The sequence below is a fragment of the Lepidochelys kempii genome, chromosome 14, assembly GCF_965140265.1.
Source record: "Lepidochelys kempii isolate rLepKem1 chromosome 14, rLepKem1.hap2, whole genome shotgun sequence".
NCBI lineage: Eukaryota > Metazoa > Chordata > Testudines > Cheloniidae > Lepidochelys > Lepidochelys kempii.
The window spans coordinates 22,165,093-22,191,360 of NC_133269.1; the positions used below are offsets into that span (position 1 = coordinate 22,165,093).

General features: G+C 47.3%; 1 protein-coding gene across 3 annotated transcripts in view; it reads right to left on the reverse strand.

Annotated features, from left to right (window-relative positions):
- Window positions 1-26,268, reverse strand: part of FBXW10B (F-box and WD repeat domain containing 10B) — a 35,650-nt gene that overhangs the window by 2,920 nt on the left and 6,462 nt on the right. Inside the window, exons 5-14 of one of the 3 annotated variants that reach the window (XR_012154787.1) lie at window positions 23,482-23,604; window positions 19,604-19,713; window positions 16,645-16,848; window positions 15,115-15,236; window positions 14,373-14,521; window positions 11,619-11,761; window positions 9,622-9,780; window positions 6,614-6,900; window positions 5,170-5,582; window positions 4,004-4,581 (exon numbers count right to left, since the gene is read on the reverse strand). Coding sequence is in view for 1 of the 3 variants with exons in the window: in XM_073310601.1 (XP_073166702.1) it covers window positions 394-591; window positions 6,614-6,900; window positions 9,622-9,780; window positions 11,619-11,761; window positions 14,373-14,521; window positions 15,115-15,236; window positions 16,645-16,848; window positions 19,604-19,713; window positions 23,482-23,604 (1,495 nt within the window). In the remaining 2 variants the exon portion in view is untranslated. Of the gene's footprint in view, window positions 1-393; window positions 592-4,003; window positions 4,582-5,169; window positions 5,778-6,613; window positions 6,901-9,621; window positions 9,781-11,618; window positions 11,762-14,372; window positions 14,522-15,114; window positions 15,237-16,644; window positions 16,849-19,603; window positions 19,714-23,481; window positions 23,605-26,268 lie in introns of those variants that run through there. The other 2 variants (XR_012154786.1, XM_073310601.1) reach the window with 2 other exon arrangements.

Genomic DNA, 26,268 nt, shown 5'->3' on the forward strand with positions numbered 1-26,268 from the left:
AGAGCTTGTGTGTGGAAACCCTCTCCTTCCCTCCCCAGAGAAAGTTACTTTTTTAAGTAGATCAAAGTGACTTTGAAATGTAAAAGGAAATATAAAGTGTAGCAATAATTGCATAGAGGAAGAAATGGGACCAAATATTACAGAACTTTTCTAGGCTTCAGTTAGAAGAGATCACTTGTCTTCAATGTCTGTTCATCTGCCTGACCTAAAACAGTCTCATAATCATTGCAGGCCCCAAAGAGATCCACTTACCCAGTGCAGACTCTAGATCAAACTTCTCATTTACTGCAGGCCTCTTACCCAGAGCATATTACCCCTTACCATATAATCTGTCTATCTGTAATATGTCTAATGCAACCATCATGATAGCGTCTAGCCACCAAGATCTCTTACCGGATTCAGACAAGCTTTGTGGTGTTACTGCACCATATGTTTGACCTGAGTCCTCTGAATCACTGCTATAGACCTGTCGTCTCCCAGGAAGAGAGAATCTTTTCTTCTGGTCCGGCTTTATATCAAGGCAACCCATGCTCCTTTGCAAAGTCTGACTTGGCCAGGGAGCAGGTGCCTTCACAAATTCATAGCGGAGACCTGCAAGAGAGGGAAGTGGATTAATCCTGTAGCATTAAGATTTTAAAGCTAATTGTCTTTTATCTATGAAGGTCGTCATTATGTATTTTTTGAGTCTTCTGGCTTTCGGTTACTATTTTGTTTCTAGTTCCAACTTCTAAAGTTAGTGAGCCATGGTTGACTGAAAAATATCTAGAAATGTTTGAGAAGCTAAAAGCATCAGAGAAGCTTGGAAGATAACGAGAGCTCCATGCCTCCTTGCTGGGACAGATTCAAATCTTGGTTATGCTGGTGTAAATCCATAGATTCTACAATCACTGACTCTGAGGATTTACACTGGTTGTAACAGAGGTTGGAATCTGGTTCATTCCCTCTCTATTGCTTGTCTCCTTGTAACGCATGGGTCTTCAGACAGGTGAATGGCTGTGTTGGGTGTTAATGCCACATGACTGTTTTAACAATCCTAAGTAGCTGAGATGGCCCTGCATTTATGACATTAAGACATTTAATGGTCTTGCACTAAAGGACTAAAATGGAATCTAAGCTGTGAATTTCTTCACAATGTTTTTATTCTAATGACTATTTTAGGACTCAAAGACACAAGCTTCGCAGTGTCTCAGACGTGCTGCTCTGTGATATAGAGCACAAGCTCAGAGTTGCAGGTTTCTGCATCACAATTTGGATTCAGTAGCCACCCACAGGGTATGTCTACACTACGAAATTAGGTCAAATTTATAGAAGTCGGTTTTTTAGAAATCGGTTTTATATATTTGAGTGTGTGTGTGTCCCCACAGAAAATGCTCTAAGTGCATTAAGTGCATTAATTCGGCGGAGTGCTTCCACAGTACCGAGGCTAGAGTCGACTTCTGGAGTATTGTACTGTGGGTAGCTATCCCACTGTTCCCGCAGTCTCCACTGCCCATTGGAATTCCAGGTTGAAATCCCAATGCCTGATGGGGCTAAAACATTGTCACAGGTGGTTCTGGGTACATATCGTCAGGCCCCCATTCCGTCCCTCTCTCCCTCCGTGAAAGCAAGGGCAGACAATCGTTTTGCGCCTTTTTTCCTAAGTTACCTGTGCAGACACCATACCACGGCAAGCATGGAGCCCGTTCAGGTAACCGTCACCGTATGTCTCCTGGGTGCTGGCAGACGTGGTACTGCATTGCTATACAGCAGTATCAACCCATTGCCTTGTGGCAGCAGATGGTACAGTACGACTGGTAGCCATCATCGTCATGTCCAAGGTGCTCCTGGCCACGTCGGCCAGGAGTGCCTGGGCAGACATGGGTGCAGGGACTAAATCTGGAGTGACTTGACCAGATCATTCTCTTTAGTCCTGTAGTCAGTCCTGTTGAACCATCTTATGGTGAGTAGGCAGGCGATACGGATTGCTAGCAGTCCTACTGTACCATCTTCTGCCAGGCAGGCAAGAGATGAGGATGGCTAGCAGTCCTACTGCACCGTCTTCTGCCGAGCAGCCATGAGATGTGGATGGCTTGCAGTCTTTCTGCACCGTCTGCTGCCAGCCAAAGATGTAAAAGATAGATGGAGTGGATCAAAGCAAGAAATAGACCAGATTTGTTTTGTACTCATTTGCTTCTCCCCCTCCCCCGTCTAGGGGACTCATTCCTCTAGGTCACACTGCAGTCACTCACAGAGAAGGTGCAGCAAGGTAAATCTAGCCACGTATCAATCAGAGGCCAGACCAACCTCCTTGTTCCAATAAGAACAATTACTTAGGGCACCATTTCTTATTGGAACCCTCCGTGAAGTCCTGCCTGAAATACTCATTGATGTAAAGCCACCCCCTTTGTTGATTTTAATTCCCTGTAAGCCAACCCTGTAAGCCATGTCGTCAGTCGCCCCTCCCTCCGTCAGAGCAACGGCAGACAATCGTTCCGCGCCTTTTTTCTGTGCAGACGCCATACCAAGGCAAGCATGGAAGCTGCTCAGCTCACTTTGGCAATTAGGAGCACATTAAACACCACATGCATTATCCAGCAGTATATGCAGCACCAGAACCTGGCAGAGCGATATTGGGAGAGGAGGCAACGTCAGCGCGGTCACGTGAGTGATCAGGAAATGGACACAGATTTCTCTGAAAGCATGGGCCCTGCCAATGCATGCATCATGGTGCTAATGGGGCAGGTTCATGCTGTGGAACGCCGATTCTGGGCTCGGGAAACAAGCACAGACTGGTGGGACCTCATAGTGTTGCAGGTCTGGGACAATTCCCAGTGGCTGCGAAACTTTTGCATGCGTAAGGGCACTTTCATGGAACTTTGTGACTTGCTTTCCCCTGCCCTGAAGCGCATGAATACCAAGATGAGAGCAGCCCTCACAGTTGAGAAGCGAGTGGCGATAGCCCTGTGGAAGCTTGCAACGCCAGACAGCTACCGGTCAGTTGGGAATCAATTTGGAGTGGGCATATCTACTCTTGGGGCTGCTGTGATGCAAGTAGCCCACGCAATCAAAGATCTGCTGATATCAAGGGTAGTGACCCTGGGAAATGTGCAGGTCATAGTGGATGGCTTTGCTGCAATGGGATTCCCTAACTGTGGTGGGGCCATAGACGGAACCCATATCCCTATCTTGGCACCGGAGCACCAAGCCGCCGAGTACATAAACCGCAAGGGGTACTTTTCAATAGTGCTGCAAGCTCTGGTGGATCACAAGGGACGTTTCACCAACATCAAACATGGGATGGCCGGGAAAGGTACATGACGCTCACATCTTCAGGAACTCTGGTCTGTTTCAAAAGTTGCAGGAAGGGACTTTATTTCCAGACCAGAAAATAACTGTTGGGGATGTTGAAATGCCTATAGTTATCCTTGGGGACCCAGCCTACCCCTTAATGCCATGGCTCATGAAGCCGTACACAGGCAGCCTGGACAGTAGTCAGGAGCTGTTCAACTACAGGCTGAGCAAGTGCAGAATGGTGGTAGAATGTGCATTTGGACATTTAAAGGCGCGCTGGCGCAGTTTACTGACTCGCTTAGACCTCAGCGAAACCAATATTCCCACTGTTATTACTTTTTGCTGTGCGCTCCACAGTATCTGTGAGAGTAAGGGGGAGACGTTTATGGCGGGGTGGGAGGTTGAGGCAAATCGCCTGGCTGCTGGTTACGCGCAGCCAGACACCAGGGCGGTTAGAAGAGCACAGGAGGGCGCGGTACGCATCAGAGAAGCTTTGAAAACCAGTTTCATGACTGGCCAGGCTACGGTGTGAAAGTTCTGTTTGTTTCTCCTTGATAAAACCCCCCGCCCCTTGGTTCACTCTACTTCCCTGCAAGCTAACCACTCTCCCCTCCTCCCTTTAATCATTGCTTGCAGAGGCAATAAAGTCATTTTTGCTTCACATTCATGCATTCTTTATTCATTCATCACACAAATAGGGGGATGACTACCAAGGTAGCCCAGGAGGGGTGGTGGAGAAGGGAAGGAAAATGCCACACAGCACTTCAAAAGTTTACAACTTTAAAATTTATTGAATGCCAGCCTTCTGTTTTTTGGGCAATCCTCTGTGGTGGAGTGGCTGGTTGGCCGGAGCCCCCCCCCCCACCGTGTTCTTGGGCGTCTGGGTGTGGAGGCTATGGAACTTGGGGAGGAGGGCGGTTGGTTACACAGGGGCTGTAGTGGCAGTCTGTGCTCCAGCTGCCTTTGCTGCAGCTCAGCCATACACTGGAGCATACTGGTTTGGTCCTCTAGCAGCCTCAGCATTGAATCCTGCCTCCTCTCATCATGCTGTTGCCACATTTGAGCTTCAGCCCTCTCTTCAGCCTGCCACTTACTCTCTTCAGCCCGCCACCTCTCCTCCTGGTCATTTTGTGCTTTCCTGCACTCTGACATTATTTGCCTCCACACATTCGTCTGTGCTCTGTCAGTGCGGGAGGACAGCATGAGCTCAGAGAACATTTCATCACGAGTGCGTTTTTTTTTTTTTTTTGTTTCTAATCTTCACTAGCCTCTGGGAAGGAGAAGATCCTGTGATCATTGAAACATATGCAGCTGGTGGAGAAAAAAAAAGGGACAGCGGTATTTAAAAAGACACATTTTATAAAACAGTGGCTACACTCTTTCAGAGTAAACCTTGCTGTTAACATTACATACATAGCACATGTGCTTTCGTTACAAGGTCGCATTTTGCCTCCCCCCACTGCATGGCTACCCCCTCAACCCTCCCCCCTCCCCGTGGCTAACAGCGGGGAACATTTCTGTTCAGCCACAAGCAAACAGCCCAGCAGGGACGGGCACCTCTGAGTGTCCCCTGAAGAAAAGCACCCTATTTCAACCAAGTGACCATGAATGATATCTCATTCTCCTGAGGATAACAAAGAGAGACAAAGAACGGATGTTGTTTGAACGCCAGCAAACATACACTGCAATGCTTTGTTGTACAATGATTCCCGAGTACGTGTTACTGGCCTGGAGTGGTAAAGTGTCCTAGCATGGAGGACGCAACAAGGCTGCCCTCCCCAGAAACCTTTTGCAAAGGCTTTGGGAGTACATCCAGGAGAGCCACAAATGCCAGGGCAAATGAATCCTTTCACATGCTTGCTTTTAAACCATGTATAGTATTTTGAAAGGTACACTCACCGGAGGTCCCTTCTCTGCCTGCCGGGTCCAGGAGGCAGCCTTGGGTGGGTTCGGGGGGTACTGGCTCCAGGTCCATGGTGAGAAACAGTTCCTGGCTGTCGGGAAAACCGGTTTCTCCGCTTGCTTGCTGTGAGCTATCTACAACCTCATCATCATCATCATCATCTTCTTTGTCCCCCAAAACCTGCTTCCGTGTTGCCTCCATCTCCATTGAAGGAGTCAAACAACACGGCTGGGGTAGTGGTGGCTGAACCCCCTAAAATGGCATGCAGCTCATCATAGAAGCGGCATGTTTGGGGCTCTGACCCGGAGCGGCCGTTCACCTCTCTGGTTTTCTGGTAGGCTTGCCTCAGCTCCTTAAGTTTCATGCGGCACTGCTTCGGGTCCCTGTTATGGCCTCTGTCCTTCATGCCCTGGGAGATTTTGACAAAGGTTTTGGCATTTCGAAAACTGGACCGGAGTTCTGATAGCACGGATTCCTCTCCCCAAATAGCGATCGGATCCCACACCTCCCGTTCAGTCCATGCTGGAGCTCTTTTGTGATTCTGGGATTCCATCATGGTCACCTCTGCTGATGAGCTCTGCATGGTCACCTGCAGCTTGCCACGCTGGCCAAACAGGAAATGAGATTCAAAAGTTCGCGGTTCTTTTCCTGTCTACCTGGCCAGTGCATCTGAGTTGAGAGTGCTGTCCAGAGCGGTCACAATGGAGCACTCTGGGATAGCTCCCGGAGGCCAATACTGTTGAATTGTGTCCACAGTACCCCAAATTCGACCCGGCAAGGCCGATTTAAGCGCTAATCCACTTGTCAGGGATGGAGTAAGGAAATCGATTTTAAGAGCCCTTTAAGTCGAAATAAAGGGCTTCATCGTGTGGACGGGTGCAGGTTTACATCCATTTAACGCTGCTAAATTCAACCTAAAGTCCTAGTGTAGACCAGGGCATAGACTCAGACTGCATCGGAATGTTACAGTTTGAAGAGTGCAAACCTGTTGGATTTAATCTTCATCTTGGTTGTGAAGTCTAATCACAGATGCTGCTTAGACTTATACTGTGGGGGGGGGGGGGATTTTAAAATAAGTAATAATTTGTGCACCACTCAGCAGGTACTTAAGCATATGCCTAACTTTAAGCACATGAGTAATCCCACTGACTTCAGTGAGAGTACTCACATACTTAAAATTAGACACTTGAATAGCTTGCTGAATTAAGGCCTCAATTTTCTGTTGCACCCTGCTTCTCACAGGATCCTAAAGGGCCTTACAAAATATATACATCGCTAAAATGCAGCAGCCGTCTAGCACACATCCCTGGACAATGGTGGGGGACTGGGCTAGGACAGTGGGTACCTGAAAATATTTCCTAACTCATTTTCTAAACTGACTAGATTTCAGGTTGGGGCTGCCCCTTTAACACAGTGCACTGCAAGAGATGTATACAGTACCTAACGGTGTCCCGCAATCCCTTGTTGACCGACGGCGAATCAAGTATGCCAACATTATCTGGTCCTCATCTGGTTTCTCCTTGGAATAAAGTGTCTTCCTGTGGCTGGCAACATCATGTTTCACATGCCGAGAGTGAACATATGGATAGGGCAGCATTCTGACCCTGATTTCATTGTGCTTTTCCTTAGCCTTTGTTACTTCCTCTCTGTCAGCCTGTAGCGTGTAGTCCCACTCTACGTCCTCAAACTGGAACATCAATATGCTGCTCAGAGCATTGATCACCATCCTAGGAAGGGAAGAGGAACAGTGCTAAGAAACACACCTTGTAATAATGGTGTAGCAGTTACCTGTTGTGCCAGATTGCTTGCGTGCACTGGTGCAGATGCTGAGGTGCATAACTAGAATTGAAGTTGCAATTGCTTGGTTGGGGAAAAGAAAATGAGCAGTGTTTAGATTGTTGCCAGCCCTGATGATCATCTGATCATTGCCAGCTCGTTCCAATTAATGTAAACTGAATGTAAAGAACACTGTTGAGTTCGTGCATTGCTAGATACAACTGGGAATAATGGGATGAAATCAGTGATGAGCTGCCAAAATGTTAATAACTGGTTCCCTCCCTATAAAAAGTTCTGATTTAAGGGATGTGCCTCTGGCCTGCCCCCTTTCACCCCCCCGGCTCCATTCTGCCCCCCGGGCTCTGTCCTGCCCCCCTGCCCTCCAGGCCCATTCTCCATCCCAGGTGCCTGCTGGTGGTGCAGGAGTCCTGTAGCCCTTGCACCAGTGAGGTCGCTCCCATCATGGGGGGCGGGGGCTCCCTGCAGGCAAAGGCTGCCATCTGCCCGACTCCCCACTGTGGGATGTGAGCGTCCCTGAGTGGCAGAGGCCAGACAGCCCCACAGCGCAGGAGCGGGAGAGACTGTGGGGGGGCTCGCCCCAGCATGCCCAAGGCAGCCCCCAGCCATGGCACCAGCTGCCCTTGCCCAGCTCCTGGGGCAGAGGAGGCTGCTGCTGCCAGAGGCCTGACTCCGCGGCGCTACGCGGCGCCCAGTCACATGATGCCTGATCTCCCTGCCCAGCGCAGCCGGTCGCACTTCCTGGGCCGGGCAGGAAGCAGCATGGAGCTCAGGCTGCTGAGTGAGGCGGCATCGGATTGGCCTCTGCGCGCGGGGCCCCAGAGCGGCTGCCTGGATGGCTGCGCAGCGCAGGTACCAGCCGCAGCGCGGCCCCTGCCCCAAGACAGGATGCGGGGCCCTGCAGCCCTTCCCTAGCCTCGCGCCCCCCAAACGGTGCTGCTCCATGCACCCCCCTCTAGCACCGAGCCTCTTCTCCATCCAGGGCTGGCTCTAGGATTTTTGCCGCCGCAAGCAAAAAAATTTTTGGCCGCCGCCCGCTTTTTTTCATGACCTCCCTGCCCCTGGCTCCGCCCCTTCCCCAAATCCCCAGCCCCACCTCCTCCCCCGGGCATGCTGCATTCCCCTCCCCCCGTTGCTTCCTGCGGCTTCCCTCTCAACCTCCCGCCCTTGCTCACCTCCACTCTGCCTGCTCCCCTGAACACACCGCCTCCCCCCCATCAGGCGAGGGAGAGGCAGGAAGTAACTGGGCAGGGGGTTAGAGGAACCACTCTCTGCCCCAGCTCACCACCGCTCCACCGCTGCCGCCTCCCCGGAGCGCACCGCCGCTTGGCTTCTCCCTCCCTCCCAGGCTTGCCGCGCCAAACAGCTGTTTGGCGCGCAGCAAGCCTGGAAGGGAGGGGGCGAGGAGAAGCGGAGCGGTGGCGGCGCACTCAGGGGAGCAGGCGGAGGTGGAGCGGAGGTGAGTTGGGGTGGCGAGGGCACATTTCTAGGGGCAGCATGGCCGGCGCCGGAATGCCACCCCTAGAAATGTGCCACCCCGAGCACCTTCTTGTTGGTGCCTAGAGCCGGCCCTGTCTCCAACAGCCCCCTTCTATAACACTGAGCCCTACACCATGCACCCTCCCTAGTTCCGCGAGTCGGGGCCCCCTTGGCCTGGGGGGCTGCCCTAGCCGAACCCCAGCCTGGCTGGGACTTTCTGGGGTGGCGACTGCCTACCCAGCCCCTCCCGTTCCCCATCCCCTGACCGCCCCCCCAGAACCTCCGCCCCCTCCAACCGCTCCCTGCTCCTTATCCAACCCCTCCTCCCAGCCCAGGCCCCTTACCATGCTGCTCAGGGCAGCGTGTATGGATGCCGCGCGGCCCGCTGGAGCTCGCAGCCCCACCCCCTTACCATGCCGCTCAAAGCGGCAGACACTGCAGAGCTGCCCAGGAGCGGTCCAGATCGCTGGCGCTGGCTCTGCATGCTGAGGCTCTGCGAGAGGGGGGAAGACGGTGGAGGGGCTGGGGAGCCCTAACAACCAGTTCTAAAATGGCTTCTAAATTTAACAACCGGTTCGCGTGAACCAGTGTGAACCGGCTCCTGCTCACCACTGGATGAAATCATGAAAAGGACAAATGTTCTGACTGTTAGGCTGTGAAATAGCTCCCAAGAGAAATGGTAGTTGTCCTGTTGTTAGGGACCCTTGAATCGGGGTGAAAACACACTGGGAACACACTGGAGGGAACAAGCCTACTCTTGTCTAGAAGGATGGATGTGATGAGTAGGCCTTTTCAATCTCTTACATTTATGAAAATGCAGTAGAACACTGGCGTGTTAAGAGCACACGTGGGCCTGATCCTGAACCCACCCAAACTCTGAGGAAATTCAGATAGCAATCTTGATCCCACTTTATAGCTTTGCCCCATCTCTAAAATGGGCCTGAATCTAAACATCAGGATGAATATCCAATGTTTTGGGGAAGTTTGGATTGAAATCCAAACCAAAACACCACACCTACGTAATAGAATAACATATTGCAGTGATCCATAGTCAACAAATCAGCAGAATCCTCTAAAAAACCCCCACTTGTTAGGGCTGTAAAAAGGACATGATTTCTTGAGCAACATACTCTGTCTAACTGGCTCAGAGTCTGAGTGCAACTGCTATTACCCACCTATTTTCTACAATGCAGAAGGACACCACAGGGTCACCTCTGCTATTGGCCCTCATCACCTTCAGGCAGGTCCCAGTCAGGAAGTTAAATATACGTATTTTTCCATCAGCGCAGCCACTGATGACTCGGAGATACAGAAACGCCAGATACAGGACTTCCCTGAAAACAAAACACCGGAGCATAAGCACATTCTTTATTCCTACATGAGAAGATTGAAGTAACAATGTTCTTTCTTGGATGGTGAGTGAAGCAGGTCCATCTCTGCCTACAGGGTAGATGAGAGAACTAGTCAGGTTTAAAAGAGGCTGGGGAGGATGAAAGTCACCCAGAAAATTCCTCCCTAATCATTGCTGCCTTTGGAATGGAGAGATGGCCAAAATTATGAAGTCCAGACAATTTGTTGGTCATGCTCAAAAGATGAACGAAGCAGTCATTCGTAGCAACCACTGTGTTTAAGACCAGTCGCGGCATATTAGCTTTGCCAGTAGGCATTTTCAATCACATCTCTTCCTTTAAATAACCACTGAAAGTAAATGCAAACAGTATGGTGATGTAGTCTTATCACAGCACAGTTAAAATCACAAAATGTCATGATATGCAAAGGGAATGGTTTCCACAACAAAACTAATGTCTCCATGTTTCACATATGCACTATCTTCTGTTAGTCTTTTCTGCCAAAATAAGTAGCTTAACGTGCTGCTGAATATATATTAGAGGTTCCTGAAATTTTGATGCATCTGGATCCCATTTAATCTTAAATCATCCCTGCTTCCATGTCAATAACAAAGAGAAGGGAATTATCTTGTTTTCCTGAACTCCTTGACTCACAGTGGATCATTTGCCCCTGGACTGGGATAAGAGCCACCTCAAGTTTAGGTGGATTGAATCCTAGATGTTAGCATTCATCATGGCTGGGATCATTTGCATCTAAAGTCTTTACAGTTTACTTCCAGAAGGCATAAGATCTGAATTAGTTTTTCTGCCAAAGAATTGTGTTTTGTTTATTCTGTTTTTTCACCTGCACTCACGTCATACTAACTATAGGCAGGATTAGTATTGCCACCTATTTTTAAGTTTGCCTAACACTTCCTGTTATAAGACCCACTTTCCAATGGCCTTTAACTCTATCTAACCGTAACTGCGCTGAAATTTGCCATGTTGGGTGTCTGGCTCACGTTGGATGTTTTTGGGAAATTTCAGTCAAAATGATTTAGATGTTTCGATAACAAGGCAAAGGAAAAACACATTGTTTTTCTCCTTATTAAAAATGCTGTGACCTTTTATTGAACAACTCTTGTATCAACAGGCTTTGGAGCGAGACTTGAAATTTGGCAATAGTACATATATGAGTATGTACTAAAATGCTGTATCATAATGCATACGCATAAGAGGACTGATTTAAGGTTGCACAGGCAACCTTCATTTTGGCATACCCTAATTTTGGAGGTTTTGCCTTTGCAACCTTAATAATGTTTCTTGAAGGTATATTATCATCATGGGTGAAATCCTGGCCATATTGGAAATCAATGGCAAAACACCCATTCTCTTCAGTAGGGCCAGGATTTCACCCCATGTATTTAGTCCATCAGTGCTTTTCTGTACACTTGAGGACCTCTTCATCACCATATATAATATCATACATAATAGTTTTCCCAAATGTCTAGCTTTATTGTGTCATGGGACAACATTGAATGCTGCTATTCCCTTGTGAAGGTACGAGTCATGCAAGATACACAGTCCTAGGACTTCAATTCCATCTGTTCTGCGGGGGATTCCTTACTCGGGAGTCACTGTTCCACTGAATAACAGTGAATTCCTGTAAAACAAAAACCCCTGCAGGACAGGGAAAATTTTAAAGTGTTAGGACTGTGAATTAACACATTCTATGTAGACATATTCCTAAGCAGGTAACAGAGTTCACTTTATTTATATTCAGAGCTATAGGAAACATGTAGACATTTGTTATCTGTGGATTCCAACATGTGAATGATACCTACTGTGGGTGCCTGAAAGCCATTAGACATCTCTTATGTTTTCCCACCATGCTCCATCCCAGGACAAATCCATCAGAGCTTCCTGTCACTAGATGCCATTGATCAAAGGCCAGGCATTTTACTGGGCCTTGGTGCCCTTCTAAGGTCTGAAACATGAAAGAGCCACGTGTCACATAGTGTAACATACTATAAGAATTCTGGGCATACACATAGCCCCAATCAATCTCATGTTACAATACTGCCCGCCTATGCTTTATAGTGGATTCTGTAAAGGGTTACAATAAGCCTTTTGGTAATAGTTTTGATTCAGTAGTCACTGTAAGTAAAACATGCCAGGCTCACTCTTGGTGGCCAGACACTAATGTGAACTTATTCATTCATTGGCCAGAATCACTGTGTGTACTATGTGTAGGGCCATATCAAATTCACAACTACGAAAAACGTGTCACGGACCATGAAATCTGGTCTTCCCCTGTGAAATCTGGTATTTTGTGTGTTTTTAGCCTCCCTGTGAAATCTGTATAATATAGATCAGAGTTTCTCAGATTGGGGGTCCTGACCCAAAAGGGAGTTGCAGGGCGGGTCACAGGGTTATTTTAGGGAGGTTGCAGTATTGCCACCTTTACTTCTGTGCTGACTTCAGAGCTGGGTGGCCGGAGAGTGGTGGCTGTTGGCTGGGTGCCCAGCTCTGAAGGCAGAACCCCACCAGCAGCAGTGCAGAAGTAAGGGTGGCAACCCCATACCATACCATCCTTACTTCTGTGTGGCTGCTGGCGCTGCCCTCAGAGCTGGGTGCCCAGCCTGCAGCCACCGCTCTCCGGCCCCCCAGCTCTGAAGGCAGCACCACCGCCAGCAGCAGCGCAGAAGAAGGGAAAGCAGTACCGCAACCCCCCTCCACACACGCACACGCCCAGTAACCTCGCGATCCCCCCACTCCTTTTTGGGTCAGGACCCCTGACAGTTACAACACCATGAAATTTCAGATTTAAATAGCTGAAATAATGAAATGTATTATTTTTAAAATCCTATAACCATGAAATTGACCAAAATGGACCGTCAATTTGGTAGGGCCCTCACTATGTGCATGTTATTATTGCAGCTGAGAATTAAACTGAGACCTTTAGGGTCTGTTAAGTGAATAATCAACCAGGGAAGACAATATGAAACTGCCCCTAACCAAGCTAGTAGGAGCCGTATGTAAACTTGGGTCATCTAGAAATGGAATATCTTACCCTCGATAAACATCTGTACATGCAATTCCATCAGACTTTTTTCCATCAATAGAAACTGCTTTTCGCCTCTCAAAGAACAGGAGATACACTGGTATGACTGAAATCAAACTGGCTCTGATCTTTAAATTACAGTGCAGCTGTCTGGATATCCCTAATCTTTATAAACTGTTTTTGTTTCTGCTAGAAACAAATTTCATTTCTTAGTCTAACTATGCGTCATCCCCAGCCCTGAAATACAGCTATTATCCAGAAAATCCCTGCTTGTGAACGTTCACCCAAACAAAAGCTCAATCATATAAATATCTGCAAACAGCAAAAAATTAAAGATCAGATCAACTGTCAATTTTTAATTTGGTGAATTGTTTGCCAATAGGCTCTTACACAGGTCAGCCATCACTAATTCTGTTGATCATCGGTTACCAGTTTCATACTTTTTTCTTTCTTTCTTTTTAAAAAACGCCTTTGGTGTAAACAAAAAACCATGACTAGCTGGGGTGAACAGATACGTAAAGGGTTTTTATAAAGAGGACAGTGATCAATTGTTCTCCATGTTCACCAAGGGAATCAGAGACTCATAGAGGTTAGAAGGGACCACAAGGCTCTATCTAGTCTAACCCCCGCAAGAGTTCAGCTGTCCAGATTGGCTTAGCTTGCAGCAAGGCAGATTTAGGTAATTAGGAAAAACTTTCTAACTAAGAATAGTTGAGCATTGGAACAGGTTACCTGGGGAGGTTATGGCATCCCATCAATGGAGGATTTTAAGAACAGTCTAGATGAATATCTGTCAGGGATGGTTTAGGTAAACTTAATCCTGCCTCAGTGCAGGGGAATAGACTAGATGATCAGGTCCCTTCCAACCCTCCATTTCTATGATTCAGTGTGTAGTAGAGAAAGAGAGAGCCTACTGTAAGATCTGAGGCTGTGAATCAAAGTCAGGCCATGTATTAAAGCAGATGTTTGCAAGTTCACTGTCCAGTACATGAATTTGACAAAGTTGTTGCTAGTGTACTAGGCTCTAGATATTTGCATAAATATATTCCAGCTAGTACAAATACATCCCCATCTAGTTTAAGATGGTTTGACAAAACAATGAATAGGGATGTTTTGTTCAAGATATTGGGAACCAGGGGAGATAACAAACAGATGTCATGAAACACATAAGATGGTGCGTAAGATGTTTTTTCCAGTTATTTGTCTCAGTCTATAAATGTCAGGGTACCTTGCCTTAATCCTTTGTCTAGCCAAGGGGGCAGCAGAGAGTCCTGCTTGCTGACTGAGCTGAGTCCATTGTAATGGGCCTGCATATGTTAGGGTACCCATAGACATAGATCCAGGGAGCTAGTCCTGTGCTTTGTTGACAGTAAACCTGGCTGAGCTCCTTCGCCACTGAACTGAGTCAGTGGTCTTTCTAGGTAGTACTATCGAGGTCTGCTGGGCCAGCTAGCTGCACAGAGCTGGGACTGCACACAGAGAGAAAACACCCAAATACGTTTCCAGAGCACGCTATGATTAGGAAGAAACATACCTTGATCAACACGCACGTATCAGCGTGCCACACTTTCACCAACCCTTTTTCGCAACCGCTCACAATGTGGGTGTTGTTGATTTTAGCTGTCCAAATGGCATCTTTGTGTTTTAAAGTTTTGATGCATCGCCCGGTGTTTAAATCCCACACTGTTAGAAGTGGGAAGGAGAAACATAAATAATGTCCACATTTATTTGTCTGTATCGCTCTGCAAAATGCGAATACAAATTCTTATTTGAGTCCACAGTTGTACCTAAAGGCCTCAGCTGAGTTCAGAGCCCCCTTGTGCTAGGTGCTGCATGGAGACAAACCCTGCCCTGAAGCGTTCACAAACCAAATAGAGAAAGCAATGGAGTATCATTATAACCACAGTTGAGAACCTAAGGTCACCACAGGAAGTCTATAGCAGAGCTGAGGACTGAATCCAGGTGTCTCAAGTCCCATTGCCATAACCATAACGCCATTCATATTGTATAAAACCACCCTAATAGGAGTTGCATGCGTGGCCATTGCTTGCAGAGCAAACTAAGCTCCATTGTGAGAGTTTGAAATCCACCCCCTGGTTTCTACACTGGTTGTCAGGGTCACACATTGTCTGTGCTATAAATATACATATTGGGCCACTTTCCCTGCTGGTCTAAGCCAATCCAAACCCCTTTGCTGTTACCACTGGGATTTGGAATGCGGCTGGCGGTGGCCCCCCATCAAAGCCTTGGGGCTATTTCGGCAATTGCTTGCTCACCTTTGACCATGCAATCTCTTGCTCCTGACACAATCCTGTTTTTGTACATGTCCAGGCAAGTGATGGTCCCCGTGTGACCGTTAAGGATCTTCACACAAGCCCCAGTGAATATATTCCAGCATCTGCAAAGTAAAGACCAAGAAGGGGAGAATCCTGTGATTCATTAATTGTTAATTATTGACTTATTTGTTATTATTGCCAGCTAATGGGCCTGGTTCTCCTCGCACATACACTGGTGTAAGTCAGGAGTAATTCCACTGAGGTCAATGAAGTAACACTGAGAAAAGCCCGATGTAAGGGCAGTAGAATCAGTCCCTAATATTTAGATACCTGATCTTATATTTTGTTCCGGTGGCCCCAGGGCTGTCATGGTCATATACATCTGGATTGCTTCTCTGGCTACCCAGCAATGGCTACCTCTGGCCTCCAAATGTAACAATCCTTTGAACAGCCCCATTTCCATCAAGCAGCTGCCAAGAAGACTTACAGCCGCTTCACTGAGAAAACCCAAGCACATGGATATAGCAAAGACCATCCCATGCTGAAGCAGGTGGGAGACAAAGACTCCATATCTGTGTAGACTCTTTCCCCTCCTATTACACTGATGTGGCCTTTGAAACAGGCCCTGCCATTGTCATCCCAGAGCTGGAGAACCTGACTTGGGTCTCCGCTTGTGGGCATAATGCAGGGCTATTGTGGCAGCAGATTATTAGTATCCTGAAATTAGTAACACTGGAATGCGTTACCTAGGGAGGTGATGGAATCTCCTTCCTTAGATATTTTTAAGGTCAGGCTTGACAAAGCCCTGGCTGGGATGATTTAGTTGGTGTTGGTCCAGCTTTGAGCAGGGGGTTGGACTAGATGACCTCCTGAGGTCCCTTCCAACCCTGATATTCTATGATTCTATGATCCTAAGAATTAGTGACAGAGATGACATAAGACTTCCCATTCCCCAACTTCAACGAGGACATGTATCCTGACCTACACCAGTGTATGCCTTTGCATAGTATAAAGCTGCCTCTATACTTTCTTCCAAGTGCACTGGAAAGTGGTCAGATACCATGGGAATGAGTTGGTATCAAAATGATGGGAAGATTTAAAAAAAGCCTCCCAAACTTCAGGGGTGAACTCCTAGCCCTATTGAACTGAGTGGGAGTTTTGGTATGGACTTCAACAGGGCCAGGATTTCACCGCAGGTGCTAATCAGAAACATATCTCAATGTCTCTGGTTTAGAAATATCACAACAATCAGTTTTCCTGGAGTACTTTGCTACTTCTTCTTCCAGTACTTGATGAAACGGGGAAGCCCAGAGGGGAAATGTCCTGCATGAGCAAGGGAATACGCTAGGATATCTATGATGTGTTTTTCTTATCTCATTATTACAGTCAGAAAATGGGGGGAGGGGAGGATTCTAGAAAAAATGCCCAATGTTGGGTTTGGTTTCGGGTTTTATGCTTAAAATTTCCTTTCAATAGATCATTGCAACCTGGATCACTCTGTCCAGTGACCCTTGTATCAGCACTGCTCACCTGATGCTGAGATCAAAGCTGGCACTCAGCACAAACCCTTTCTTCTCGTTGAGGAACACTGCCTTGATGCTCCCTGCATGGCCACTGATCACAGGTGGCACTTCCTTCAGCTCCAACACGTTAAGGAACCTGACTTTGCGGTCCGCTGAGCCAATGGCAAGTAAGTTCCCACCACTGTAGTGGATTACCCTGTGTGGATCTGACCTGGGTAAGCAAGCAGAGACTGAGGAGAGCATCTGCCAAAGCATTACAGGGCTAGCCAGGAAAGCACTGTAAGTTGTTATTTACAGGCACCTGTATTTTGCTCAATGCCATGGTATCTCAGCTCAGTGAACAGAATTGAGGGGCCATCCTGGAAAGGTACATGGAACCCCTCAAGGTACCAGCGGGAGGGCTGCTGACAGGGCCGTCTTTACCCATACGCAAAGTACGCAGCTACGTGGGGCACCAAATTTCCTGGTGCTGCTCCAGCTGCTGTTCCGCCTCTTCCCCATGGCCTCTGCCCCTGCTCCGCTCCCACCCCCACTCCATCATTGCCCTGAGGACTGCACCAGGGGTCAGGTGCCCTGCACTCACCGGGCAGCAGGACGTGGAGCGACCCAGCCCCAGCCCGCTTCGCTCTGTCAGCTCCTGTTGGGGGGCGGTTCCCCCCTGCCCCCCAAACCTGCTCCTGCACACCCACCCCCCAACGAAGGCCTGGGGCCAGCCCACCTACACACACACACACACACACCACCCACCCTTCCCCGCAGGGAGGCTGCGTAGGGCACCAAAATGGCTAGGGATGGCTCTGGTTGCTGAGACCCAAGGTTTCAGCTGATGTTTGTATACAGATAATAAATCATAGAGGGGAAGGGGATGAGACCCACTGGGGACTGTTGACCCCACTATTTCATAAATTGAGGCACTATAATGCCTTTATACAAGGGCATGTTTGGTGGTCAGGGTTCCCCAGACATTGTTTTTTTAAATGCCAATTCTTGCAGCAACAATGTATTGAAATATACATATTTCAGGTTTTGCTTATACACATGTCCACACATACTGAGACACATATCCTGTGATACACACACACACACAACTGGGACACAGCCTCACACACACACCAAGACTCACATAGGCTGATACGATTGCCTCCTCCCCCCCTTCACACCCTCACACTCACAAACTGACTTGCACACACAGTGATCTGGATCCTCATATAAACACGCTGACACATATGTGCATACAGTCAGAGGGGAGTCTTCTCCTTTAGATCATGTGGCCGGAGCATAAGTGATTGGAGCAGAAGATTCTGGGTTCTAATCCAGCGTTGCCTATGTAATGGGCATCAGAAAGTGCTGCTTAGGGACTAGATTTTGCTACTCTTGGTCACATTGGGTAATACCTTACTATACAAATACTTCCACTGATTCCAGTGAAACTAATTCTGGGGGAAGGCATGCGTAAGAGGGGCAGAACCGAACCCTGAAATTTGGACACAAATCATGAGTAAGTTACACACCCTGTAAATAATGTGAACCTTATTTTTCATGCAGGGACTTCTGCACTAGTTATATCAAAACTTTGAATAAATAACAGCATCAGTTACCCTTTGAAAAATAAATATGCATAGGAAACTATAGCTTTTTCCACACTTGTGCACTAATAATACTCAGCACTTACTGGGCCTGATTCGCCCCGGCTTGTAGCTCATGTCTTCATTTTCACTAGTACAAAGGGGTGTAAAACACTATCATTCTGATCTGGTGGTGTTTCACAGCCCTGCTGCACAGGTGAGAATGACATAAGAGTGCAAAGTTGTTGCAGCTGTGTCTCATAGACTTTAAGGCCAGAAGGGATCATCATGATCAGCTAGTCTGACCTCCTGCACATCGCAGACCACAGAACCTCACCCACCCACTCCAGTAATAGACCCCAAACCTCTGGCTGAGTTACTGAAGTCCTCAAATCATGGTTTAAAGACTTCAAGTTACAGAGAATCCACCATTTACACTAGTTTAAAGCTGCAAGTGACCCCATGCTGCAGAGGAAGGCAAAAAAAACCCCATAGTCACTGCTAATCTGACCTGGAGGGAAATGCCTTCCTGACCCCAAATATGGTGATCGGTTAGACCCTCAGCATGGGAGCGAGACCCAGCAGCCAGACACCTGGGAAAGATTTCTCTGTAGTAACTCAGCGCCCACCCCATGTAGTGTCCCATCAGCAGCCATTTGCTGCTAGCAGTGGCAGATCGGCTACATCCTGTTGGTCCCAGGATATTAGAAAGACAAGCTTGTCTTGCTCACCAGCTGAAGCTGGTCCAATTACAAGATAATACCTCACCCGCCTTGTCTCTCTAACAGAATGAAGGCAGGCAAGAATTAGGCTCCGTATCTTCAAAGCATTTCCCAGACATTCTCTGATCGCTCCTGTCATACGCTACCCCCATTTTACTGATAGGGAAACTGAAGCGACTCACTTCAGAAGCAGTCGCATCAGCCAGAAAGAGAATGCAGGAGTTCTTGGCTCCTGTTCTGGTGCCCAACCACTAGGCAAAGCTCTTTCCAAGCCTAGCTAATTTTGAAAGCTGATTTCGCTACGTGGTTCCTATGCAGTTAACTGAAAGCGTTTTCAGAGCCAGCTTAGAGTGTCCAGGGAACTCTCCCTGAACAGCCTGATGGCAGAGGCACGGTCAAGGCTAATCCTTTTAGCAAGATTTGGATACAGTTCCTCAACACCCTTGTAGCCCACTTGACCAATAGTCTAGTGTGAATGCAAACTGCACCACCCTCTGGTGAAAATAGGATTTAAGGGGAGGCAAGGCACCTGCAGGAATCCCTGGGTGACACGACTGACCTGGTGAAGCCACCAGTTGTCTCTATAGGTTTATAAAGAGCTTTGAGATCCCCAGGGTTGGAGAGGGGCTGCCAGTGCTAAGTGTGGTGACTGACGCAAGGGTGCATGGCATGTACATACTGGTCTGTAAGGACACGAACGTTATAGGAGCCGCAGAAGATGTTTCTCTCCTCCAGCTGGACAGTTTCAGTCATCTGGCCATGATAAGCCCCCTGTAGGTTGTTCTCCTCCTAGGATCGGAGAGAAAGGAAATAGGAATAAATAACTCTGTTGGAAAGAGATTGCCTATTGCTCTTGCTCCTCAGTTACACTAAGGGGCCTTAAAGGTGATGGGGGACTGACCCCAGAGAACATGCCCCATGCAGGCCCCTTCCCAGCCAACATAGAGGGCATGCTGGGGTCAGGACAGGGGCATTTCTTGGAGTACAGTGTAGTATAGCTACTCTCAGAATGTGTTATGGACAAGTCTTTGAAGGCAGAAAAAGTAAGGGGGTGGCTATTTTAGATTTGATTCTGACTAACCAGGAGGAACTGGATGAGCATCTCAAAGGGGAAGGCAACTTAGAATTGATCACGAAATGACAGAGTTCATGATTATAAGGAAAGGAAGGAGCGAGAGCAGCAGAATAAAGACAACTTCAAAAAAGCAGACTTCAGCAAACAGCAAATTGGTAGATATGGGCTCATGGGAAAGAAATCTAAGGGAAAAGGGAGTTCAGGAGACCTGTCACTTTCTAAAAGAGACAAACTTTACTGCAAAATAGCAACCTATCCCAATGCAGAAGAAAGACAGGAAGAACAACAAGAGACCAATATGACTCCATGTGGAGCTCTTTAATGACCTGAAAATCAGAAAGGAAACATACAAAAAGTAAAAACTAGGACAAATTGCTACGGATGACTATAAAAAAATAGCAAAAGCTTGTAGGGACAAAATCAGAGAGGCTAAGGAGGAAAATGAATTACAACTAGCAAGAGATGTAAAAGGCAATAGAAGAAATACTGTAAATGCATTAGAAGTAAGAGAAGGCTGAAGGAAGGTGTAGGTCTATAACGGGGAAAGAGAGTGAATAATGGATGAAACAGAGAAGGCTGACATGTTTACTGCTTTTTTTGCCTCAGTGTTCACTAAAAAGGTTAATTGTGACCAGATGCTCAACAAAATTAATATTAACAACCAGCGGGAAGGAACATAGGACAGAATAGGGAAAGAACAAGTTAAAGAATTATTTAGATAAGTTAAATGTATTCAAATCAACAGGGCCCGATGGATTTCCCTTAGAGTTCTTAAGGAATTAGCTGAAGCAATCTCTGAATCATTAGCAATTATCTATGAGAACACATGGAAGAGGGGTGGGGTCCCAGAGGACTGGAAAGGGGCAAACATAGTACCTATCTTTAACAAGGGGAGAAGAGGAAGAGCCGGGGAATTATAGACCAGTCACCCTAACTTTGATACCTAGAAAGATACTGGAACAAATTTTTAACAACAAGTTTGTAAGCATCTAGAGCAGGGGTCTCAAACTCAAATGACCACGAAGGCCACATGAGGACTAATACATTGGCCCGAGGGCCGCACCACTGACAGTCGCCTCCCCGGCTGCCCCCGGCCCTGCCCTCCCTTCCATGAGGCCCTGCCCCCATTCCAACCCCTTCCCTGAAATCCCCACCCCAACTCTGCCCCCTCTTTGCCCCCAGGGGGTGCAGGAGGGGTGCGGGGTGTGGCGGGGCTCAGGGCAGGGAGTTGAGGTGCAGGAGGTGTGCAGGGGTGCGGCAGGGGGCTCAGGGCAGGGAGTTGGGGTGTGGGGTGCAGGAGGGGTGAGGCGGCAGCAGGGGGCTCAGGGCAGGGGGTTCGGCTGCAGGAGGGGTTCGGGGATGGGCTCTGGCCCAGCACTCACCGGGGGCAGGGCAGGCTCCCTGTCTGCCTGCCCTGCCCCCGCGCCGCTCTGGGAAGTGGCTGGAACCTGGGGGCGGGGAGTAAAGGGCTCCGTGTGTTGCCCTGGCTGCTCCTCCAGGTACCTCTTCCGAAGCTCCCATTGGCCGCGGTTCCCCGTTCCCAGCCAGTGGGAGCTGCGGAGGGTGGTGCCTCAAAGCAAGGACAACACACAGACCCCTGGGCCCTCCCCCAGGTTCCAGCTGTTTCCTGGAGCAGTGCGGGGTCAGGGTAGGCAGGCAGGGAGTCTGCCCTGCCCGCGGTGCACACTGGGCCAGAGCCGCTCTAGGTAAGCACGGGGGGGGGGGCGTGGGGAGCTGGTGGGATGCAGAAAAAAACCCTGCGGGCCGCATGCTACCCACGGGCTGTGTGTTTGAGACCCCTGATCTCGAGAATAATAAGGTGACAAGTAACAGACAACATGGATTTGTCAAGAACAAATCATCCCAAAACAATCTAGTTTCTTTCTTTGACAGGGTGACAGGCCTAGTGATGGGGGGAAGCAGTAGATGTGATATATCTTGATTTTAGTGAGGCTTTTGACACAGTCCCACATGAAATTCTCATAAGCAAACTATGGAAATGTGGGATAGATGAAATTGGTATAATGTAGGTGCACAACAGATTGAAATACTGTTCTCAAAGAGTAGTTATCAATGGTTTACTGTCGGACTGGGAGGACATATCAAGAGGGGTATTGCAGAGGATGTCTTGGATCTGCTGCTATTCAATATTTTCATTACCAACTTGAATGACAGAATATAGAGTCAACATAAAATTTGTGGATGAAACCAAGCTGAGAGGGGTTGCAAGCACTTTGGAGGACAGGATTAGAATTCAAAATGATCTTGATAAATTGGAGAATTGGTCTGAAACCAATAAGATGAAAATCAATAAAGGAAAGTGCAAAATATTACACTTAGGAAGGAAAAATTAAATACACAACTTAATGATGATAGTCTTCAAATACATTAAGGGTTATTATAAAGAGGATGATGGTCAATTGATCTCCATGTCCACTGAAGGTAGGACAAGAAGTAATGGGCTTATTCTGTAGCAGGGGAGATTTAGGTTAGGTATTAGGAAAATCTTTCTAACTCTAAGGGTGGCTAAACTCCAGAACGGGTTCCCAAGGGAGATTGTGGAATCCCCATCACTGGAGGCTTTTAAGAACGGGTTGGACAAATAGCTGTCTGGGATTGTCTAGGTTTACTTAATCCTGCTTCAGCACAGGGGGTTGGATTTGATGACCTCTCGGGGTCCCTTCCAGCCCTACATTTCTATGATTTCTATGAATTGGGGAATAACTGGCTAGGCAGTGACACTGCAGAAAAGAATCTGGGGGTTATAGTGGATCACAAACTGAATATGAGTCAAAAATGTTATGCTGTTGTGAAAAAGAGAAATATCATGCTGGGATGTATTAATAGGAGTATCAAATGCAAGTCACGGGAGGTAATTGTTCTGTTCTATTCAACACTGGTGAGGTCTCAGCTAGAGGATGTGTCCAGTCCTGGGCGCCACACATTAAGAAAGATGTGGAGAGATGGTAGAGAGTCCAGAGGAGAGCGACAAGGATGATAAAAGGTTTAGAAAACCTGAACTATGAGGAAAGGTTGAAAGAGCTGAGCATGTGTAGTCCAGAGAAGAGCAGATTGAGAGGGTACCCAATAACAGTCTTCATATATGAGAAGGTTGTAATAAAGAGGACGTTCTCCATGTCCACCAAGGGCAGGACAAGAAGTGATTGGCTTAGTTTGCAACAAGGGAGATTTAGGTTAGATATTATGAAAACTTTCTAACTATCAGGATCATTAAGCATTGGAACAGGTTGCCAAGAGAGGTTGTGGAATCCCTGTCACTGGAGGTTTTTAAGAATGGGTTAGACAAAAATCTGTTAGGGATGCTCTAGCAGAACTTAATCCTGTTTCAGTGTTTGGGGTAGGACTAGATGACCTCTCAAGGTCCCTTCCAGCCCTACTTTTCTATGATTCTGCTTCCCAAGATCCATAAGGGGCTGCTCTCACTTACCCTGAAAGGCCCTTTGGATATACCTGCGACATACCTTTCCTCTGCGTTTCCATCTGTGGCTTCTTGCTGGGATGATCTCTCCATCTTTGGTTATCCTTGGAATTACAACGATGGTCATTTTAGCATAGCTGGGAAATGCTCCCCTAGGACACGACCCCTGGAATAAACATCAAAGGCCAAATGTACAGCAAGAGGGAATAGCAAGCAGCGCTTATTTTCTTCAGTTCAGAACTACATTCACTTCTGTGAGCTCTTGTACACGAAGGCTGAGCTGCATGCGCTGGTTTGTTATTGATGAGTTTCTTAAGCACATTGGGCTGCATACACTGATTTGTTCTGGTAGGGTTGCTCCTCAGAGCTGGTACTCACACCCCAGTTTGTTATTGTAGTGTTGGGCCTCAGGTCTTGCTGTGCACATGTTTATTTATAGGTTCTCAGGAGATATAAATGGGATAGACAGCAAGACACACTGCCGGAGTTTTCACTGAGATGTTTTTACTTGGAGCTGAGCATGATGCCTTTATCACCAGGGGCTGTGATTAGTGGTCACAGTCATTTTTTCCAAATCAATTCTGGTGAAATGTCATTGCTAAATAACAACTAACACTTCTTTATTTGAGAGCAGTTGTCTCACAGCCCTGTTGCCTATTTAAAGGTGCAGCTCTCCAGCAACGGAATTGTAGATACATACGGCACAACACACAGGAACATGACCTTACCAGAGAGGAGGAAGCATTGCAAAACAGCTGAATTGTTTGAAACCCAAATATTTGTGATTCAACCTGAAATGAATTATCACCATGTGGGGTGAGAATTTGCATTTTTTGTGCATGTGATAGAACCAAAATACAAAGTATTAGATGAAGGCACCAGAGTGAGATGTGAAAAGGGAGCAGAATCTGGCTGGATGTATTCACTACAGCTGGTTGAAACTTTTCCATCAAATATTTTTCAACCATTTTGGCCTTTTTTCTTTTTTTTTTTGCATTAAAAAAATCCTGTAAATTTTTTTTATTACTTTCCAAATTGTTTTTTCCCATTCATTTCCCCCCTTTCTCTCCCTTCCTCTTTGCTGCTCCCTCTTTTTTCCCCTTTTCCCTATTTGCCACTGGAAAAATAGAGAGAAATGGGGAAAACCCATGTCCTAAATATAAAGGGAAGGGTAACAACCTTTATGTATGCAGTAACATCAAATCCCTCCTGGCCAGAGGTACAGAATCACTTACCTGTAAGGGGTTAATCAGTTCAATTAACATAGTTGGCACCTGACCAGAATGACGAATGGGAAAAGAAGACACTTTCAAATCTGTGGGGGGGAGATTTTGTTTGTGCTCTTTTGTTTAGTACTCTCCTGGGACAGAGAGAGGGACCAGACAGGAAAAAAAACCTCTCCTAAAACTCTACCTGAAATAAGCATCTAAGATTACAAAAATTGTAAGTAAAGCAAGGAAATGTGTTAGATTATCTTTTGTTTTAGCTTGTGAATTTTCCCTATGCTTAGAGGGGGGTTTATTCCTGTTTTGTAACTTTGAAATTGAGCCTAGAGGGGAATCCTCTGTGTTTTAAATCTTTTTATTACCCTATAAAATTACCTTCCATCCTGATTTTACAGAGATGCTTCTTTTACTTTTTTCTTTATAATAAAGTTCTTTTAATAACCTGATTGGTTTTTAGTGTCCTAAAAACCCAAGGGTTTGGTCTGTGCTCACCTTGTTAAGCTATTGGTTGCTATATTATTCTCAAACCTCCCCAGGAAAGGGGGTGAAGAAGCTTGGGGGGATATTTGGGGGGGGGAAGGGCTCCAAGTAGCCCCTCCCTGAATGTCTGTTTAAATCACTTGGTGGTGGAAGAAATACCGTCCAAGGACAAGGAAAGGAATTTGTGCCTTGGGGAAGTTTTTAACCTAAGGTGGTGGAATATAAGCTTAGGGGGTCTTTCATATGGGTCCCCACATCTGTACCCCAGAGTTCAAAGTGGGGAGGGACTCTGACAACCCGAAACCAAGATTTTTATGAGAAATTAAAACCCCATAATTTTAAAAAATTTCCTGTGAAAAGCAGTTGGTGTTTTTCCACCAGCTCTAATATAAACCAGGAGCCTGGTACTTTTCATGGAGATGTGCCAGAGCTGCCAAACTTGAAAGCAAATCTGCTTCCAACAACTTTGGGGGTTGCTGGGTCCACCAATACTTTTTTAACCAGAAGAGGGTGGTGATTGACAGAGCAGTTGGGCTACAGGAAAGTAACTAACCAGACTGAGAAGACTCCAAGGGCTCTGTGTTGAGATGTTCACCCCACACCAGCCTTGAAAGGTTAAGGTGGCTCAGATCTTCCCAGTTGCACCTGAGGGGAGGCCCAGGGACTTACAAACACTAATTGCAGATGAAGGTGAGGAGTGGGGATAGATTTTTAAAGGGAGGAACTTTGGAGTAGTAGGAGGCTGCAGGGGGAGAGTCTGCAGTCACTCTCTGGGAGCAGAGAGAGGGAGAGGGGGAAACCCAAGTGGGAGAATAACTCCTGGGACTCTAGCCCTAGAAGCAGGGACAACCTCAGAGGAGTTGCAAGGGAAAGAAAGCCAGATAAGGTAAGATAGGAAGAAGCCCAGGGAAACCTCAGCAAGGAAGGGGATTGTATAGATCTTGGCTGCTGGTTAAAGGGTCCCCAGGCTGGAACCCAGAGGACAGGGTGGGCCTAGATTCCCCTCCCAGTTCCTAGGAAGTGGCACAAGACTGTTGCAGATGCCAGCTGGACAGCTGGTCCACTGAAACTTTGATACCATATAGCAGGGGTGGACAACCTACGGCCCATGGGCTGGATCCGGC